This window comes from Callithrix jacchus, chromosome 2 (genome assembly GCF_049354715.1).
Source record: "Callithrix jacchus isolate 240 chromosome 2, calJac240_pri, whole genome shotgun sequence".
In the NCBI taxonomy this organism is placed as follows: domain Eukaryota; kingdom Metazoa; phylum Chordata; class Mammalia; order Primates; family Cebidae; genus Callithrix; species Callithrix jacchus.
The window spans coordinates 191,554,668-191,576,433 of NC_133503.1; the positions used below are offsets into that span (position 1 = coordinate 191,554,668).

General features: G+C 40.3%; 1 protein-coding gene across 11 annotated transcripts in view; it reads left to right on the forward strand.

The window, feature by feature from the left end:
- DNAH5 (dynein axonemal heavy chain 5) overlaps window positions 1–21,766 on the forward strand; it is a 385,840-nt gene that overhangs the window by 334,750 nt on the left and 29,324 nt on the right. For all 11 annotated transcript variants that reach the window (XM_078365928.1, XM_078365933.1, XM_078365935.1 and 8 more), the window contains 5 exons: window positions 750–871; window positions 3,054–3,203; window positions 17,534–17,779; window positions 19,770–19,989; window positions 21,362–21,567. In XM_078365928.1, the coding sequence (XP_078222054.1) occupies window positions 750–871; window positions 3,054–3,203; window positions 17,534–17,779; window positions 19,770–19,989; window positions 21,362–21,567 (944 nt within the window). The remainder of the gene's footprint in view (window positions 1–749; window positions 872–3,053; window positions 3,204–17,533; window positions 17,780–19,769; window positions 19,990–21,361; window positions 21,568–21,766) is intronic.

A 21,766-nucleotide genomic window follows, 5' to 3' on the forward strand; every position in this document is an offset into this window, starting at 1 on the left:
TTAAAATTTGGTTTCTCAAACATTCAATTTTTCTGAAGTGGGCAACAAAGACATTTTTAAGGTGTCATTTATCTTACATTGCTGTCAGTTATATGAGTTACATGAACTTTGGTAAATCGTCAGCAAAAAGATAAGGGCCAGTAACAAATGGAAATGTTCGTTGTAGTTAGCTTATGGTACAACCACAGACATAAGTGACATAGCATGGGAACCCCTGGGGTGTGCTCAAGGTGGATGTAAGTAATATACTGATTTATAAAAGAGAATCCTTCAGATACATGTAGTACTACTAACATTTCTAGATAAGTTATCTCTTGAACGTTAGTTTATGCTAACATTGAAGAATTCTTAATATTGACAATTGCTGCTCAGTTCGTGACCCTCTGCCACATCCTCTATCCTGCTTTACACACATACATCATGACACAGGTTTGATTTTAGATATTAGGAATTAGAGACCCAGACAAATGAAAAGACTTGTCTCAGACGTTTTGTAGGTGAAACTATGACAGAATCCAGCATCTTCCTGGTTCCAGAGTTGTATTACTGATGATTTAAATGAGTTTTTCTAAAATTATGTATTGATTTATTAAATGTTGCATGTTTTCACTATAATTTATGTTGCTATGCTTAAAAAAGTCAAAGTAGTAAAATAATTGAAATTAAAATAGTTTGATAAAAATTTTACTAAGTAGATTGTTTTATAATGAAGAAAGGAAAATCTGATAATTTTATGTTTAATTTTAAAGGTGGTGCCTCATTAGACCTTAAAACCTGTCCTCCAAAACCATCAAAATGGATCCTGGACATGACTTGGCTGAATTTGGTGGAACTTAGCAAACTTAGACAGTTTTCAGATATCCTTGATCAGGTAACTGTGCTTTAAATCAACTTAAGCTAATGTGATGTTGAGCAGCTTTCTGATTTATACCATATTTGTGGAGGAGAGATAGTTCTTAATATTGTTACTCTTTTTTTTTTTTTTTTTTTACTTTTTTAATGAACATCCCTTTTTCTTTTTAAAATTTATTTATTTAACTTTAGGTGCATACTATATCTGGCATTTCTCCCCATGTTATCCCTCCCCACCCTCCCTTCCCTCCCCACCACCCACTGTCTCTCTCCTACCCCCACCAACTGCCCCCAGTGTGTGATGCTCCTCTCCCTGAGTCCATGTGTTCTCATTGTTCAACACCTACCTATGAGTGAGAACATGCAGTGTTCGGCTTTCTGTTCTTGTGTCAGTTTGCTGAGAATGATGGTTTCCAGATTCATCCAAGTCCCTGCAAAGGACACAAACTCATCATTTTTTATGGCTGTGTAGTATTCCATGGTGTGTATGTACCACATTTTCTTCGTCCAGTCTATCATTGTCATTCTTAAAATGGTGTTACATGTGCTTGACCTTCCTCAAAGCTCATCTACACTCTGATAAAGCATGCTCCACTCTTTGTAGAATGGTATTTCAGGAAGAAATACGCCCAGGAACTTTAGTGCCATCCTAGGCCAAATGTTAGTGTCACCAATCGAAGGTACACAGGTAGAAAAACTGATAGATCCAATTAGATTAAATAATTAGATAGACTTAAAAAGGCTTTTTCTTCTTTCTAGAGGTTAAATGAAAAGACGTATGAACAGCCTGCCTCCAATTGCTGAATTTCCGTTCTTGCCTCTTGTTTCTCTCCCTCTTCTTCTTCTTCCTCTCCTGCCCTTCTCATTTTCTGATTTAGGCACCTGGGTATGAATCTCATGCAAACAGTTGGCCTTTTATCTTTAGACATAATCATCCTTCTAGAATCAGCCAGCTCTGATGAATTGTGCATGTGCTGGAATCATGGAAGTTGGGTATAGAAAATTGAATTGGGACAAGCCAAGAAACAGGTTCTTGAAAATCAGGTGACCATAGAGAAATGAGGTTGGCAGCAGGGTGGCTTTATTCATTTACAAGTTGAAGCTTTTTTTTTTTGACCAGGAAGTGTCTTAAAGTTAGTTATTGGCTTCCCAGTTTAATTTGACCAGTTGCTTATGTTCTGCTATACTTTTATGTTTTGGCTTATCACTGGTGATGTTTATTATTACTAGTATGTACTTGGGGGTACAAACCGTTCTTTTGGGTTATTCCCCAAGAGGGTTATCCCCAGCGGCCTTGCCCAGACCATTGATATTGAAGTTGCTACCTTCTGGAGATGATATCATATGCATGAAATCCTTCAATATTAAGTAGTCCTTCATGATTGAAAGAAGTTACCATTTTTTATTCTTACATAGTACTTGCTAAATATGAACCTGGGATGATTTGCCTTTGATTATATCCCAAGAAAGACATTTGAGCACTTAATGAAAGGAAATATACCAGAGAACATAAGATGATATTTATCTGTAGACATTATTTGTTTGTTTGGTGTTTCTGATCTGCTTACCATGTAATTCCTCCCTATCTGTGGCATTTTAAGCTCCAGAGGATAATGTACTGTGCCCTTTTACTCTTTCACAGTTGCCTGAGGGAGCAGGTGTCTGACCATTCATTTGTTGATATTAACTGGCATATTTCCAGTTACTCTAGATTAATAGAGTATTGATCAAAAAGCTGTTCATTCAATAATAAACATGTATTAAATGTCTTTTTTTGTGTCAGGAGTGGTCCTGGGAAATGAGGAAACATAGTGAATGAGATTTGGTTCCTGACATGAGAAGATTTTGTGGAGCAAATCAGACTTCGTTGACATAATGAAAATGAGTTTCCATTGATTTTGTTGTATTCTTTACAGATTTGTTACCACAAAGGCATAGTAGAAATTAAACATCCCAGGACTCTCCCTACGTTGAAAGCTAGCTGTAGGCTGATGTTAATATAGACTGACTTTGGAGCAAATCACATTTGATGTTAGACTATCAAATTTTTTGGTACTACAATATAAAATAAAAAAAATAGCCAAGAAATATAATTTACACATATCTGGAGTGGTCAGATATTTGATGAAAAATATCTATGACCTATTATTGAAAGATTGTTGGGTAGCATGGCACATTTTTTTATCCTGTGTTTTTCTCAGATATCAAGAAATGAGAAAATGTGGAAAATTTGGTTTGATAAGGAAAACCCAGAGGAGGAACCTTTTCCAAACGCCTATGGCAAATCTCTTGACTGCTTCAGACGACTTCTCCTTATTAGATCCTGGTGTCCTGACAGAACCATTGCCCAGGTAAAAAGTACAAATTAAAGAGAAAAATGAGAGAATATATTTTTTTAACTTTTTATTGCATTTTAGGTTTTGGGGTACATGTGCAGAACATGCAAGACAGTTGCATAGGTACACACATGGCAATGTGTTTTGCTTCCTTTCTCCCCTTCACCCACATTTGGCATTTCTCCCCAGGCTATCCCTCCCCAGCTCCCCCCCCACTGGCCCTCCCCTTTTCCCCCCAATAGACCCCAGTGTTTAGTACTCCCCTCCCTGTGTCCATGTGTTCTCATTTTTCATCACCCGCCTATGAGTGAGAATATGTGGTATTTCATTTTCTGTTCTTGTGTCAGTTTGCTGAGAATGATGTTATCCAGATTCATCCTGTCCCTACAAACGACACGAACTCATCATTTCTGATTGCTGCATAATATTCCATGGTGTATATGTGCCACATTTTCCTAGTCCAGTCCATCATCAATGGGCATTTGGGTTGATTCCAGGTCTTTGCTATTGTAAACAGTGCTGCAGTGAACATTCGTGTGCATGTGTCCTTATAGTAGAATGGTTTATAGTCCTTTGGATATATACCCAGTAATGGGATTGCAGGGTCAAATGGAATTTCTATTTCTAAGGCCTTGAGGAATCGCCACACTGTCTTCCACAACGGTTGAACCAATTTACACTCCCACCAACTGTGTAAAAGTGTTCCTTTTTCTCCACATCCTCTCCAGCATCTGTTGTCTCCAGATTTTTTAATGATCACCATTCTAACTGGCGTGAGATGGTATCTCAATGTAGTTTTGATTTGCATCTCTCTAGTGACCAGTGATGATGAGCATTTTTCCATATGATTGTTGGCCTCATATATGTCTTCTTTTGTAAAGTGTCTGTTCATATCCTTTGCCCATTTTTGAATGGGCTTGTTTGTTTTTTTTTCTGTAAATGTTTGAGTTTTTTGTAAATTCTGGATATCAGCCCTTTGTCAGATGGGTGAACTGCAAAAATTTTTTCCCATTCTATTGGTTGCCGATTCACTCTAATGATTGTTTCTTTTGCTGTGCAGAAGCTGTGGAGTTTCATTAGGTCCCATTTGTCTATTTTGGCTTTCGTCGCCAATGCTTTTGGTGTTTTGTTCATGAAGTCCTTGCCTACTCCTATGTCCTGGATGATTTTGCCTAGATTTTCTTCTAGGGTTTTTATGGTGCCAGGTCTTATGTTTAAGTCTTTAATCCATCTGGAGTTGATTTTAGTGTAAGGTGTCAGGAAGGGGTCCAGTTTCTGCTTTCTGCACATGGCTAGCCAGTTTTCCCAACACCATTTATTAAATAGGGAATCATTTCCCCATTGCTTGTTTTTGTCAGGTTTATCAAAGATTGTATGGTTGTAGATATGTTGTGTTGCCTCCGATGCCTCTGTTTTGTTCCATTGGTCTATATCTCTGTTTTGGTACAAGTACCATGCTGTTTTGATTACTGTAGCCTTGTAGTATAGTTTGAAATCTGGTAGTGTGATGCCCCCGCTGTGTTCTTTTTGCTTAGAATTGACTTGGCTATGCGGGCTCTCTTTTGGTTCCATATGAAGTTCATGGTGGTTTTTTCCAGTTCTGTGAAGAAAGTCAATGATAACTTGATGGGGATAGCATTGATTCTGTGAATTACTTTGGGGAGTATAGCCATTTTCATGATATTGATTCTTCCTAACCACGAACATGGAATGTTTCTCCATCTGTTTGTGTCCTCTCTTATTTCGTTGAGCAGTGGTTTGTAGTTTTCCTTGAAGAGGTCCCTTACGTTTTTTGTGATTTGTATTCCTAGGTATTTTATTCCTTTTGTAGCAATTGTGCATGGCAGTTCGTTCTTGATTTGGCTTTTTTTAAGTCTGTTATTGGTGTAGAGGAATGCTTGTGATTTTTGCACATTGATTTTATATCCTGAGACTTTGCTGAAGTTGCTTATCAGTTTCAGGAGTTTTTGGGCTGAGGCGATGGGGTCTTCTAGGTATACTATCATGTCGTCTGCAAATAGAGACAATTTGGCTTCCACCTTTCCTGTTTGAATATCCTTTATTTCTTTTTCTTGCCTGATTGCTCTGGCTAGAACTTCCAGTACTGCATTGAATAGGAGTGGTGAAAGAGGGCATCCTTGTCTAATGCCGGATTTCAAAGGGAATGCTTCCAGTTTTTTCCCATTCAGTATGATATTGGCTGTTGGTTTGTCATAAATAGATTTTATTATTTTGAGATACGTTCCATCGATACCGAGTTTATTGAGGGTTTGTAGCATAAACGGCTGTTGAATTTTGTCGAATGCCTTCTCTGCATCAATTGAGATAATCATGTGGTTTTTGTTTTTGGTTCTGTTTATGTGGTGAATTACGTTGATAGACTTGCGTATGTTGAACCAGCCTTGCATCCCCGGGATGAATCCTACTTGATCATGATGGATAAGTTTTTTGATTTGCTGTTGCAATCTGCTTGCCAATATTTTATTGAAGATTTTTGCATCTATGTTCATCATGGATATTGGCCTGAAGTTTTCTTTTCTTGTTGGGTCTGTGCTGGGTTTTGGTATCAGAATGATGTTGGTCTCATAAAATGATTTGGGAAGGATTCCCTTTTTTTGGATTATTTGGAATAGATTCAGAAGGAATGGGACCAGCTCCTCTTTGTGTGTCTGGTAGAACTTGGCTGTGAACCCGTCTGGACCTGGGCTTTTTTTGTGTGGTAGGCTCTTAATTGCTGCCTTGACTTCTGACCTTGTTATTGGCCTATTCATAGTTCCAGCTTCCTCCTGGTTTAGGCTTGGGAAGACACAGGAGTCCAGGAATTTATCCATTTCTTCCAGGTTTACTAGGTTATGTGCATAGAGTTGTTTGTAATATTCTCTGATGATGGTTTGAATTTCTGTGGAATCTGTGGTGATTTCCCCTTTGTCATTTTTTATTGCATCTATTTCATTGTTCTCTCTTTTCTTTTTTATCAATCAGGCTAGTGGTTTGTCTATTTTTTTGATCTTTTCAAAAACCAGCTCTTGGATTTATTGATTTTTTGAAGGGTTTTTCGTGTCTCTATCTCCTTCAGTTCAGCCCTGATCTTAGTTATTTCTTTTCTTCTGCTAGGTTTTGAGTTTTTTTGATCTCGTTCCTCTAGCTCTTTCAATTTTGACAATAGGGTGTCCATTTTTGATCTCTCCATTCTCCTCATATGGGCACTTATTGCTATATATTTTCCTCTAGAGACTGCTTTAAATGTGTCTTAGAGATTCTGGCATGTTGTGTCTTCGTTCTCATTGGTTTCGAAGAACTTCTTTATTTCTGCCTTCATTTCATTGTTTATCCAGTCAACATTCAAGAGCCAGTTGTTCAGTTTCCATGAAGGTGTGCGGTTCTGAGTTGGTTTCTGAATTCTGAGTTCTAACTTGATTGCACTATGGTCTGAGAGACTGTTTGTTATGATTTCAGTTGTTTTGCATTTGCTGAGGAGTGCTTTATTCCAATTATGTGGTCAATTTTAGAGTAGATGTGATGTGGTGCTGAGAAGAATGTGTATTCTGTGGATTTGGGGTGGAGAGTTCTGTAAATGTCTATCAGGTTTGCTTGTTCCAGGTCTGAGTTCAAGCCCTGGATATCCTTGTTGATTTTCTGTCTGGTTGATCTGTCTAATATTGACAGTGGAGTGTTAAAGTTTCCCACTATTATTGTGTGGGAGTCTAAGTCTCTTTGTAAGTCATTAAGAACTTGCCTTATGTATCTGGGTGCTCCTGTATTGGGTCCATATATGTTTAGGATCGTTAGCTCTTCTTGTTGTATCGATCCTTTTACCATTATGTAATGGCCTTCTTTGTCTCTTTTGATCTTTGTTGCTTTAAAGTCTATTTTATCAGAGATGAGAATTGCAACTCCTGCTTTTTTTTGCTCTCCATTTGCTTGGTAAATCTTCCTCCATCCCTTTATTTTGAGCCTTTGTGTATCCTTGCATGTGAGATGAGTTTCCTGGATACAGCACACTGATGGGTTTTGGTTTTTTATCCAGTTTGCCAGTCTGTCTTTTGATTGGTGTATTTAGTCCATTTACATTTAGGGTTAATATTGTTATGTGTGAATTTGATACTGCCATTTTGATGCTAGCTGGCTGTTTTGCCCGTTAGTTGATGTAGATTCTTCATTATGTTGATGCTCTTTAGCATTTAGTGTGATTTTGGAATGGCTGGTACTGGTTGTTCCTTTCTATGTGTAGTGCCTCTTTCAGGAGCTCTTGTAAAGCAGGCCTGGTGGTGACAAAATCTTGAGTACTTGCTTGTTCACAAAGGATTTTATTTTTCTTTCACTTGTGAAGCTCAGTTTGGCTGGATATGAAATTTTGGGTTGAAAGTTCTTTTCTTTAAGGATGTTGAATATTGGCCCCATTCTCTTCTGGCTTGTAGTGTTTCTGCTGAGAGATCTGCTTTGAGTCTGATGGGCTTCCCTTTGTGGGTGACCCGACCTTTCTCTCTGGCTGCCCTTAGTATTTTCTCCTTCATTTCAACCCTGGTGAATCTGACGATTATGTGCCTTGGGGTTGCTCTTCTTGCGGAATATCTTTGTGGTGTTCTCTGTATTTCCTGCATTTGTGTGTTGGCCTGCCTTGCTAGGTGGGGGAAATTTTCCTGGATGATGTCCTGAAGAGTATTTTCCAGCTTGGATTCATTCTCTTCATCACATTCTGGTACACCTATCAAACGTAGGTTAGGTCTCTTCACATAGTCCCACATTTCTTGGAGACTTTGTTCATTCCTTTTTGCGCTTTTTTCTCTAATCTTGGTTTCTCGTTTTATTTCATTGAGTTGATTTTCGACTTCAGATATTCTTTCTTCTGCTTGGTCAATTCGGCCATTGAAACTTGTGCATGCTTCGCGAAGTTCTCATATTGTGTTTTTCAGCTCCTTCAATTCATTCATATTCCTCTCTAAGTTATCCATTCTTATTATCATTTCCTCAAATCTTTTTTCAAGGTTCTTCGTTTCTTTGCATTGATTTAAAACATGTTCTTTTAGCTCACAAAAGTTTCTCATTATCCACCTTCTGAAGTCTAATTCCGTCATTTCGTCACAGTGATTCTCTGTCCAACTTTGTTCCCTTGCTGGTGAGGAGTTTTCGTCCTTTGTAGGAGGCGAGGTGTTTTGGTTTCTGGTGTTTTTCTCCTTTTTGCGCTGGTTTCTTCCCACGTTTGTGGATTTATCCACCTGTCGTCTGAGTAGTTGCTGACTTTTCGATTGGGTCTCTGAGTGGACGCCCAGATTGTTGATGATGAAGTATTTCTGTTACTTGGTTTTCCTTCTACTAGTCTAGCCCGTCCACTGTATGACTGCTGAGGTCCACTTTAGGCCCTGCTTCTCTGGGGTGCACCTATAACAGCTATGGAACAGTGAGGGATGCTACCAGTTTCTTTTTCTGCTATCTTTGTCCCAGAATGATGCCTGCCAAATGTCAGTCTTCTGGATACAGAGGGGTCAGGGAGCTGCTTCAGGAGACAGTCTGTACTTTATAGGAGCTCATGTGCTGATCTGTGAGCTCTTTTGTTCATTCAGGGCTGTTAGGCTGCTAAGTTTAATTCTGCTGCAGCAGAACTCATTAAAAAACCCCTTTTTTCTCAGATGCTCTGTCTGGGGGGGTTGGGGCTTTCTTTATGGGTGTCCGTTGCACTGTCCTGCCCAGCTAGGAGGCTGTTTAGTCACTATTTGCCTGCCGAGGCTCTGCCCTGCTGGTGTGAGGTCCACCCTGTTGCTGCAGGCTCTGCCCTGCTGCTGCGGTCTCCGCCCTACTGCCATTCTCTCTGTTGTGGCGGGTTGCCTCGGCAATGGCAGGCTGCGTCAGCAATGGAAGTGTAACCTCAGTAGGGGTGGATTGCCTCGGTAATGGCGGACGCCCCTCCCCCACCGAGCTGCACCATCCTGGGTTCAGCTGTGCCCACAGTGAAACTCTCCACCCAGATCGTTTGGAATCGCCGTTTTGTTTGTCCCACTGTGCTGGCCCAAACGCCATTTTCCTGAAATCTCCTGGCCTGGCTCACTGTCCAAGTCCTGTTCAATCAGATGGATTTGCCAATCTGCCCTCTCCAGTCTCAGATTGCCGGTTAAACAGGGCACCCGGACTAGTGTGCTTTGTGCGGAGTGCTGTGGAGTGCTGCTGCGCTGTAGCGCCAGCCACCAGCTGCACCAGCCAAAACTGCTGTGCTGGCATCCCGCGTCTCTTTTATACCTGGGAATTTCTCCGTTCTGTGGGCAGCGAAGATCCGTCTGGAAATGTGGCCCTGACTCACCCTCTGCGTGTTCACCGAGAGCTTCAATCCTGGGTTGTTCTCACCACGCCATCTTGAGTCGATCCCCCGAGAGAATATTTTTAAAGAGAATTTATTTTAAATTAAAAAAATTTTAAGTGTGAAGTTCCATGAGAATCTTCTTGTAGGCTTCTGTGTGATTTTCTAGCAATTTGTGTGAAAATGGAAAAATAAACTACAAGTAAATGTCCTGAGATATACGTTTGGGCTAAGTGACTTAGTAACTTTCTCTGACCTAACTGCTGTTATAAAAGTAAATGAGAAAACCATGATTGTTAGGTTGGCATATAGGTATAATATCAAGGTAATGCATTATCCTTTTATATCATTTTATATTCAATTGTAAGTTATATGGCTGCTTCATTTTGCTAGCAGTAAAATGATGTTTCTTAAAGCAGGAAGAACGTAAAGGCATTAGGGTGAAGAGTAGACTTCGGGAGTGACAGTGTGCCCAAACCATAGTCATTTCCTCAGAAAATGTCACAGCTCTAGATGTCAGTAGTTTGTCTTACAACTGAATTTTACATATGGTTTAAGTGTGAATCCTGCCTCCAGATGATTCATCTTTTTAAAGATCTTTAATTTGCTGGCTTTGTAGCATGGGACTTTACCCACTCAAAGGACTTGTGTCTTGCCTTTATGATGAAAAGTTTCACTCTAGTATTCAGCGCAGGTTGACTCCTTAAGGGCTTTTCCAAATAAGCTTTGGAGTAGCAATAGCCTTGGGTTTATAATAGAATGTAAGACATTTTCTCCTTCATTCTCCAGAGGGAACATTAAAAACTTATGGAGTAACTACCTCCAAGTCCACATAGGTACTGTGGAATCATGAAAGCAACCAGATTCAATGATTTATTGAGAAGACGAAAATGAGTTTCACAATTCGGGGCACTGAGATCACCCTTCCTTTCAATTTTTCTTCTCAGTTTCATTACTTTTATCCGGCCCAACAGAATTGTCAAATAGTTGCCTTATTTAAGGACAGTGTGGAAAGAAATGTTTGAGTAGTCTCTCTCTGATCTTTTTCCATAGAGAACTATATTTGGTTCAGTGCTGAAATTTAAGTAACTCTCTTTTTGTAACTTTGTCTTCATCCCAGCTTCTCTGATCCCTGGGTTTATCACAGCCATGGCCTCCTACCTGTTCTCCTACATTTCTTCTTGTACACTCTAGTCTACCCTTCACACTTTAGAAGAAATGCAAGATGGTGCCATTCAAGTCCTATGGTATCGGTATCTTCCCATGGCCCTTATGATGCCCAAATCCTAAACAAGGTTTAGAGGGCCTGTTGGATAAATTTTCTCTTCTCTCAAGTTCTTATTCTTCTTTTAGAATCCTTTTGTGATTTTCAATCTGACAACTTTTTGGGAAGCATATTAGAAGGTCTACGATGTAGATACATTCAATCCCATTCCCCAAAGGCAACATCAGGCTATATGCATTTCTTATTCTCTGCATTTTGACTCAATGTGACTGTCCACATCTGGGGATGCCTGACTGCAAAAATGCTGCACTGTCAGAGTGTGTCTCCTGAGAGATACACATTTGTGTCTTAAAAATCTTTAACAGGCAGGGTGTGGTGGCTCACACCTGTAATCCCAGCACTTTGGGAGGCTGAGGCAGTGAATCATGAGGTCAGGAGTTCGAGACCAGCCTGGCCAACAAGGTGAAACCTTGTCTCCACTAAAAATACAAAAATTAGCCAGGTGTGGTGGCCAGCACCTGTAATGCCAGCTACTCAGGAGGCTGAGGCAGAAGAATCACTTGAACCTAGAAAGTGGAGGTTGCAGCAAGCCGAGATCGTGCCACTGCACTCCAGCCTGGGCAACAGGGGGAGACTCTGTCTCAAAAAAGAAAAGAAAAGAAAAGAAAAGAAAAAAAAGACACCCTCAACAAAGGGAGGTTGGCACAGGCTGAATCTGCTGCACTGGGACCAGATATTGGGACTAACAAGTTCTGCAGAGTTGTGTGAAGAGCAATGTGTGAAAATGCAGCATTCCATTTCCACTCATGCCAGTGGGGTGTTGGCTTTCTTTAAAGGTTGATAGGCTGTATAGAAGTCTGGCTTGCCACACCTGAATTGACTCTTACATAGTTATTCTGGGTGTCCTTCTGTCCCCAGCCAGTGACTTGCTCTTTTCTGCTTCATGGCCTCTGCATGTGTTCCTTCTGCAGAGAATGCACATTCTCTGACCCACTTAGCTCTCCTCTTTGACTCAATAAATCCCACTCAACATCCAAGCAACAGCTTAAATGCTTCTTTCACAAGGAAACCTTCTCTGATATATTCCTGCAGCATTGATCCGTTTCATGCTTTCATATCACCCTGCAAGTCATAAATCCTTCAAACTATTATTTTGCTATTACTTGCTCAATGTATGTCTCATCTTGGCATGGAGGTGGGGGGGCAAGCTTCATAAGGACTGGGCCATTTGTTCACTGCTGTATTCCTAAAACCTGTTGCACTGCCTGAGCCAGAGGAGGGGGTCATGGACTGAGGTTTATATCTGTTGTAGGAGGTGAATTATCTAATATGGTTTGTTAGTCAGTTTTTGCATTGCTATAAATGAATGCCTGAGACTGGGTAATTTATAAAGAAAAGAGTTATAAGGCTGGGCGTGGTGGCTCATGCCTCTAATCTCGGCAGTTTGGGAGGCCAAGGCAGGTGAATCACAATGTCAGGAGTTTGAGACCAGCCTGGCCAATATGGTGAAACCCCGTCTCTACTAAAAATACAAAAAATTAGCCAGGCATGGTGCCAGGCACCTGTAATCCTAGCTACTTGGGAGACTGAGGCAGGAGAATCACTTGAACCCAGGAGGCGAAGTTTGCAATGAGCTGAGATTGTGCCACTACATTCCAGCCTGGGCAACAGAGCAAGACTCCATCTCAAAATAAAATAATAAAATAAAATAAAAGAGGTTTAATTGGCTTAGTGTTCCGCAGGTTTTACAGGAAGCATGGGACTGGCATCTGCTAAGCTTCTCTTGAGGCTGCAGGAAACTTTCAATCATGGCAGAAGTGAGGTGCTGGCATGTCCCATGGCGAGAGCGGGAGCAGAGAGGGTGGGGAGATGCTGCACACTTATAAACAACCAGATCTTGCAAGAGCTCACCCACTCTCATGGGTACAACACCAAACCATTCTTGAGGGACTCACCTCCATGACCCAAACACCTCCCTCCAGGCCCCACCTCCATCACAGGGGATTACATTTCAACGTGAGATTTGAAGGGGGCAAACATTCAAACTATATTATTCCATGGCCCCTCAAATCTCATATCATTCTCATATTGCAAAATGCAATCATCTCTTCCTAACCATCCTCCAAAGTCGTAACTTGTTACAGCATCAAGTGCAAAGTCCCAAGTCTCTCTGAGACTCATCTCCTCCCAGCTATGAGCCTGTAAAATCAAAACAAATTATTTACTCCTAAGATACACTGGTAGTAAGGCATTGGGTAAACATTACCATTTCAAAAGGGAGAAATTGGCCGAAAGAAAGGGATTGTAGGCCCTATGCAAATCTGAAACCCAGCAGGCAGTCCTTACATCTTGAATCTCTGAAATAATTTCCTTTGACTCCATGGCCTGCATCCAGGGCACACTGGTGCAAAGGATGGGCTCCCAAGACTTTGGGAAGATGGGGAGACAGAGTAATGCCTGGAATTATTGTCCTGCTGGCCCAGTGAGATAATTGCAAGGTGTTGGGTTGAAGCTGAAGTAAAGAAGATGAAGAAATGTATTCTTTCTAATGCACGCATGTGTAGTTTCAGATCCATGCCTACTGCAGTGAGGCCTCCCCTAGGATTGCTGAGCATCCTTGCATATTACATATTTGCACCCAAGACTCATTATAACCCTTAGGCTTGGAGCCAGTTTGAGTCACGACTATGACCTTATTTAAGAATGTTCCTTCTCCAGGAACTGGAATTATGACCAAAGGTTCATTCTCTAGATATAAGTGAAGCAGCCTTCCCTTTTGTTACCTATTCCAGAGATTGGCAAACTAGGGCCTGCCAACAACATTTGGCCCACTGTCTGTTTATGTTCAGCTGGTGACTTAAGAATTATATTTTCAAATGCCTGAAAAAATCACCAGAAAACTAATATTTTGTGACAAGTAAAAATTATATAACATTCACATTTTGGTATCTCTAACATTTTATTGGAACATAGCCATGCTTGTTATTCGTGTGTCTGTGACTGCTTTTGTGCAACAATGGCAGAGTTGAATAGTTGCAATAGAGATAATTTGGCCACCAAAGCCTAAAATATTTACCATCTGGCCCCTTAGTATTCTAGCATCTTAGCTCATGGCCAGGACGGTAATATCCGTACCGGGTCAATGCTGAGTTTTATGGTGGAATTGGGCCTGTTGAGCCCCGCACTACTCTGGGGTAGAAAGTACTTGAATCTTGATGAGTTGCACTAGAGATGGCGCAGTGATAGAGGTACATGTGGCTGAGAAACAGCTGCAACTGTGGAACGCCTCAGTGTCCAGCCTTTGAAGTCCTTCCTGATCACAGGGCTCCCTGCTTCAGTGCCTGTGACTGAATACATACACGGAGTAGGCATTTGGGGAAGTCAGAACATGTCAGGCAAACTTATTAAACACCTGCCAGAGTCTACAGAAAAACACATAGGTATTTATGTAAGAGTTAGAGATTTAGATATGGATCTGCCCAACCTAGAGAATGCATTGAGAAGTATGAAAATAAATATGCCTATGCCTCAAATCCAACTGGACTGCAATCCACCTCCTTAGAACTTCTCCCAGCCAGTGAACTGGTACAACTAATACAACTTTGGTTTTTTTAACTGTCTGATTTTGTACTGGGAAAGCAACACAGTCTTCTCACCTATAGAATGGAAATGTAGACAAACAAATGTGAAAAAATAGTCTCTATCTTGTTTCCCTGACAGGGTTACTGTGGATAGCATTGGGTAAAGAGGAAGGAAGAGTGAGCCTCTCTGTGAGTGAGGGGCTCAGATACTGTTTGGTCATTTCATGGCAGGTGGCCAAGACCTGCCAGGGAAGGCCCTACCACCTCTTCTTGAACCTTTGGGAAACCAGGTAGAGGCCTTTCCCCAAAGCCGTCTAGAAATAGTTGCAAGGCAGAAAATCCTGTGTTACAAAGTTGGCATGCCTCTTACAATCTACAAAGTTGGCATGACTTTTAATCTGCCATTGGTATGGGGGAACTGGCAGTATGAGGGGGGATTATGATTTTAAAAGAAGGAGAAGAGAGCCATGGTACAAAAGCCCAGCTCCTTCTGAATTAGCTGCTGTGAGTTAGGGATTGGGAATGCTCACCTTTTTGTGTTTTGCATTCTCATGAGGAAGATGGACATTTCATGACTACGGATTTTAAGAGACCCTTTACCTGGCTATATGAATGATGAAGCTTGTTTGAGAAGTCTCCACATACCGGGTGGAATTAGAAAGCAGGAGATCAAGCTGGTCAGTAAACAGTCTAGACTCATCTGGCATCCATTTCCCCTCTCTTACAAGACACGAGAGGACATAGTAAGCCAGGAGATTCCTCTGTAGTGGCCACTTTTCTCTCATTGTAACCTACAAAGAGGGCAAACATGAGTGGGAAATATCACACCAATTAATTTGTAAGCTCAGATTCTTGGGGAACATTTTGAGGATGAATAGGGGATAGCAAGATATCAAAGATAAGGGATGAGCCCACATTACTGACTGAAAATCAAACTCTGATTTAAAAAAATTATTATTATTATTATTGCATTTTAGGTTTTGGGGTACATGTGAAGAACATGCAAGATAGTTGCATAGGTACACACGTGGCAGTGTGATTTGCTGCCTTCCTCCCTTTCACCTATATCTGTATCTGGCATTTCTCCCCATGCTATCTCTCCTCAACTCCCCACCTGCCGCTGTCCCTCCCCTATTCCCCCCAACAGACCCCAGTGTGTAGTGCTCCCCTCCCTGTGTCCATGTGTTCTCATTGTTCAACACCCACCGATGAGTGAGAACGTGTGGTATTTCATTTTCTGTCCTTGTGTCAGTTTGCTGAGTATGATGGTCTCCAGGTTCATCCATGTCCCTACAAAGGACATGAACTCATTGTTTTTGATGGCTGCATAATATTCCATGGTGTATATGTGCCACATTTTCCCTGTCTAGTCTATCATTGATGGGCATTTTGGGTTGGTTCCAGGTCTTTGCTATTGTAAACAGTGCTCCAATGAACATTCGTGTGCATGTGTCCTTATAGTAGAGTGATTTATAATCCGCTGGATATATACCCAGTAATGGGATTGCTGGGTCAAATGGAATTTCTATTTCTAGGTCCTTGAGGAATCGCCACACTGTCTTCCACAATGGTTGAACTAATTTATACTCCCACCAGCAGTGTAAAAGTGTTCCTATTTCTCCACATCCTCTCCAGCATCTGTTGTCTCCAGATTTTTTAATGAACACCATTCTAACTGGCGTGAGATGGTATCTCAATGTAGTTTTGATTTGCATCTGTCTAATGACCAGTGATGATGAGCATTTTTTTATTCCTGACACCTTACACTAAAATTAACTCCAGATGGATTAAAGACTTAAACATAAGACCGAACACCATAAAAACCTTAGAAGAAAATCTAGGCAAAACCATTCAGGACATAGGAGTAGGCAAGGACTTCATGACCAAAACACCAAAAGCATTGGCAACAAAAGCCAAAATAGACAAATGGGACCTAATCAAACTCCACAGCTTCTGCCCAGCAAAAGAAACAGTCACTAGAGTTAATCGGCAACCAACAGAATGGGAAAAATTTTTGCAGTTTACCCATCTGACAAAGGGCTGGTATCCAGAATTTACAAAGAACTCAAACAGATTTACAGGAAAAAAACAAACAAGCCCATTCAAAAATGGGCAAAGGATATGAACAGACACTTTACAAAAGAAGACATACATGAGGCACCAAACTCTGATGTTTTAACGTCAAAGATAATGACTGAACCAGCTCCAGCTGCCCTTTGGTCCAGGTCTCTCTGAAACCTGTCTGATTCAAGGGAAGCTCCACCAGAAGCTGTTCTGTGTTTCTCTGGGAATTGGAGTGGGGAGCTCACCTGCTTAGCCCTTGGGAGAGTTACAGGTCATGTTGCACCCCTGCCTAGGTTATGTGAAAATGATTATTGTGGGAAATGCTGCTGGGGAGAGAAGCTTGGGTTTTAGCCATCGGAGGTAGAAGACCATCAGAATAGGAGGAAAAATGTTTTCGAGGCAATTTAATTATTTAGAAGGCAGAAAATATAGACTAAGGGTCACATTCATAATACCATTATGTATTATGGTATTATAAAAATAAATGATAACTTTCATAAAATTTATAAAAAATAAATTTATTTATTAGTTGAAAAATAAATTATAACTCTTTTACCTCATTTGAAAAAGGATTTGTTACCAGAATTTTTTTCTGTGGTTGTAATTAAGTTGACAAAATCTGTGATATTTCAAGTGTGGATTTCATTCAAAACAAAATTAATAGTAAAGGGGTGAGCCAAATATGGGAAGGGATGACAACAACGATGAGGACAGAGGTTATGGATTAAATCTTTAAAAACTCATTCATTCATTCAACAGATATCCAATACATTTCATACAAGTATGAAATAATTATACCTTTGATCAGTACCCATTACATTCCAGGGATAGGGTTGCTTACTCAATTATTTAAGTGTATATATATTTGTGTTAAAGCATCCTAAACAATAGTTTCCAAGTGTTTTCATTTTCTAGTATACTGAAATGGTTTTCAGACCAGGAGTCACACAGTTTTGGTTTTTTTTAACTGTCTGATTTTGTACTGGGAAAGCAACACAGTCTTCCCACCTATAGAATGGAGATATAAACAAACAAATATGAAAAACGGTCTCTATCCTGTTACCCTGACAGGGTTACTGTGGACATCATTGGGATAATTGCAAAAATGAATTTTGGAAACCACACTACATTGTCTACACAAAAGAGTTGGAATGACTTTTGCTGACCTGTATACTGTTTTTGGCAGGCCCGCAGGTACATTGTGGACTCCATGGGAGAAAAATATGCTGAAGGTGTTATTCTAGACTTGGAGAAGACGTGGGAGGAATCTGATCCACGGACGCCACTCATCTGTCTCCTGTCTATGGGCTCAGACCCCACAGATTCCATCATTGCTTTGGGGAAGAGATTAAAAATAGAAACCCGTTATGTGTCCATGGGTCAGGGCCAGGAAGTCCATGCTCGAAAGCTCTTGCAGCAGACCATGACGAATGTAAGACTGAGTGTCTACTTTTGTGCCATGCTGCTCATGTTACAGGTTATGCAATAGCAATGCAGAAAAAAACCCACAAATCATTAGGAGTTTAAATTTACATGCTACAGGCTGTTTATGTCCATTTTAAAAAAAAAGCATTTTAAAAAAAATTTTAAGCTAACATTAAAACTTTTGAGGCATTATGCCAAATAAATTAACTACCCAAGAAGAGCAAAGTGGTTGGTCTACTCAGTAAGATGAAAACAAAATACTGAATGCAGAGAATGGCAATCCCAAAGAAATGGGATTCTGTGGGTGAAGATAGAACAGCAGAGTTCTCACCTAAGAAGCTTAGATCACCTGGGTACGATGCCTCACAACTGTAATCCTAGCACTTTGGGAGCCCAAGGCAGAAGTATTGCTTGAGCCCAGGAGTTCAAGGACAGTCTGGGCAACATAGAGAGACCCTATCTCTGCAAAGAAAAAAAATTAACTGGACATGGTGGCATGTGCCTGTGGGCCCATCTACTTTGGAGGCTGAAGTGGGAGGATCACTGGATCTGGGAAGGTAGAGGCTGTGGTCACTGCACTCCAGCCTGGGTTACAGAACAAGACCCTTCCTCAAAACCCCAAACAAAGCAAAACACACAAAAAAGAAACTTAAGTCAGGGTTCACTTCTATGCTGGGTGAAAGAGAGAAACTTAAGTCTTTTCGTTGTTGCTGTGTTTTATATTGGATTTCCTTTCTGTTTTGAATTGTGGATGGTGTCAATTGAATTTTCGAAGGGTAAAGATTGATAATTTATTCAGCAGTACTGCAGACTTCTGAAGAAAATATAAGGGAAATGTGAAATCTCTAAATTGTCAGTTTTATAGGTATCTCTGCTTTAGACTTTAGATCTAGTGGGTTTTTTTTTTTTTTTTGAAAGACAACTCATGCTTCTCTAGTCAGCGATCTAAAATTGATTGTAGAAAAACACCTCAAGATTATGATTTGGATCTTGTAGATGATTTTAGCAAAAATATTTTATAGATTAGATATCGAGGAAATTATCATTACATGACCCCCAATTTTTCCTGAGTTGCATTGCACAAAGATCTTCTTATACTTATGGTATAATTCATGCAAAAGATATGATTGATGATTTTCTAAGGCTCTTGCTCTTAGTGTGGTCAGATTGCCAAGGAAAGTTCTTCCACATTCTAAAGGGTGTATGCTTTGTTGCCAGAATTCTGAGAACTAGTGGAAGGCAGGTGGTAGCAGGTCTCAAAATTCAGCAGGTAATCGTTCTTTCACCTGGTTTCAGTGTGGTACCTATTCTCTCAATGCGCTGATGGAATCCTCCAGTCTAGACCCTGTCTGTTTTACCTTCTGTAGAAAATCAACTTCTAATTTTTCATTAAGGCAGGCAGGAACATGTTGGGGCCTGGACTTTCAATCTTCCTCTTTTAGCAAATCTTTTAGCCCACTTCCAGTGATACTTTGTGCCCTCTGTTCTTGAGAATTTGGGGAGTTATGTGGTATAAATCAGGTTGCCTCTCAGCCTTCCCCAAATGCTAGCTTAGGATTCAACTTTCTTGAACCTCTTTTAAATGCGAGTGATAATGTCTTCCCTCTCTCTGTCATTGTCCTTAAGAGTTCATGCCTTTAAAGTTTTTCTTCACGTGGTTTCAATGGAATTTGGGGATGAATCTGAGTTGAATGTTTTCAATCAACCATCTTTACTTGGAAGTTCTTTTATATTTAACTTTGATTATATTCATGATTATAACCATAAAGTATTGCTACAATTGCATACTAATGTATACTGCATGGACTAAATGCATGGACTTAAAAAGAATAGCTTATCTCAATTAAACATTTTTGTTTTCTTAGATTTGGCCTAGATTAATTTAAAGTGGTTAGTGTGTTTTTCTATTAAATTTTAATTACTTAATTTATAAAGAATGTGGTAATTTAGAATTTGGGTGAAACCCAAAAAATTTCCGTTTATTGCTGTTGACTTAGGGAGGATGGGCACTTCTGCAGAATTGCCACCTGGGACTTGATTTCATGGACGAGCTGATGGACATCATCATAGAAACTGAGATTGTACATGATGCGTTCCGCCTCTGGATGACCACTGAGGTTCATAAGCAGTTTCCCATTACACTCCTTCAGATGTCCATTAAATTTGCCAACGATCCTCCACAGGGCCTCCGGGCAGGACTGAAAAGAACATATGGCGGTGAGTCCAGAAATACTTCCGAGTCTACAGGAGTTTTCTGTACTTATTTTCTTAAAAATTTTTATAAAAGGATTAGCTAGGATACAGTTATAGCAAATAGTACTACTGTTTAACCTGATGAGGAGGTGATGGTCCTCTTTTGTGAATATGCCCTGGCAGTGTGAACGCATCAGAGCTCATGATTCCCACCTTCTAGTTTCCTCTTTTCCCAGTACTGCTCTAGTTAAGCCCATGATGTTCTCCAGTGAGACATAATTAACATCAAAAATGAGCAATTTTGTCATTTATGATCTTTATGCTCCATACCTAAAGTCATGCAGTAGTCTCTTCTGAGAGGAGAGTCTGAATTAAAGTGATGGCCTGCCTTCCTTTTTAGGGCCATATGTCAGAAGCTAACTAAGTTAAAAATCCAATTTGGGCCAGCACACTCATCGCCAAATGCCTCCATCATGACTGAGGCTGAGGTCGCGCTCTTGGCCGTTGCTTCCTCTGCTTCATAGCTTTATGTATGGGACTTGTGGTCATGAGAAGAACATGCAACTTTCAGTCAGAAATCCTGATTCTGGCCCTTGCTGTTGCTAAATACTTTGTTCTCTTGGGTGAGAGTCACTAAAATAACTGGAGTTTAAATTTTGTCACATATAAAATAGGGACAACAGAATCTCTCTAGGAGAATTGAAATAAATTGTAACTAAAATAATATATTTGATAACCATAATAAATATAATTATTATATTTCAACTTGGAAAATCTGCAAAGAGATTTTTGGGGAGTTGCTAACAAGGCTTAAATTCCTGCCAATCTATAAGATAATGGGGGGATAAAATAGAGGTGGAAGGATAATGGCAGTAAGAAAATCAATAAATAAATCTGATTGTGTAGACACTTTAGTATATGCATATGTAATATTATTATTTGGAGCATGTACTCAGGTGCAGTAGGCTTCTGTATACACTATTTTTATTAATATAAAATTAGTTAAAAGTATATGTCCCAAGTGTATGCCCAAAACAATAATAATAATAAGTAATAATAATAGAGTGGTAGTTATAGTAATAGTGGGAGAGTTTAACGGTCATTACCCTTCCCTCTTGATTTTATCCCCAAGTGATCTTGCTAGATTGCCGGGAACTTGACTCATGTTAGCAAGCTCCTCCCCTCCTCAAAGTCTCTTTGAAGACTTTTCAGAGAGAAATGGCCTCTGGACACCCACAAGTTAAATTATTATTGTCACATGAGTGTCATAAAAATAATTCAAAGTAAGTGAATTTTAGTATCAGGGATTTACAAACATGATTAATTACTCATAAAAATAATAGAAAATGAAGATGTTTGAGAGATGATACATTTTTCACCCGACTGACCGCAACAGGTGTGAGCCAAGACCTGCTGGATGTGAGCTCTGGGGCCCAGTGGAAGCCCATGTTGTATGCAGTGGCTTTCCTGCACTCCACCGTCCAGGAGAGGCGCAAGTTTGGTGCTCTAGGGTGGAATATCCCCTATGAATTTAACCAAGCGGACTTTAATGCCACTGTGCAGTTCATCCAGAACCACTTGGATGACATGGATGTCAAAAAGGTACTGCCGCACCTGCTGCCTCGTGCCCCTGGTGGCTGTGGGCTGGGACCATCAAGCTCACATGGCTTCCTAGCTCTGTGGTAAATCATATAAGAGTGAGAATTTGCTGTGCTCGCAAAGTCATCTTTAAGTTGTAGCAGCTTGGGTCACGCTTGCCTCTTGATTTCAGGAAAAAATGGACAAGTTTTGATTATTCTTT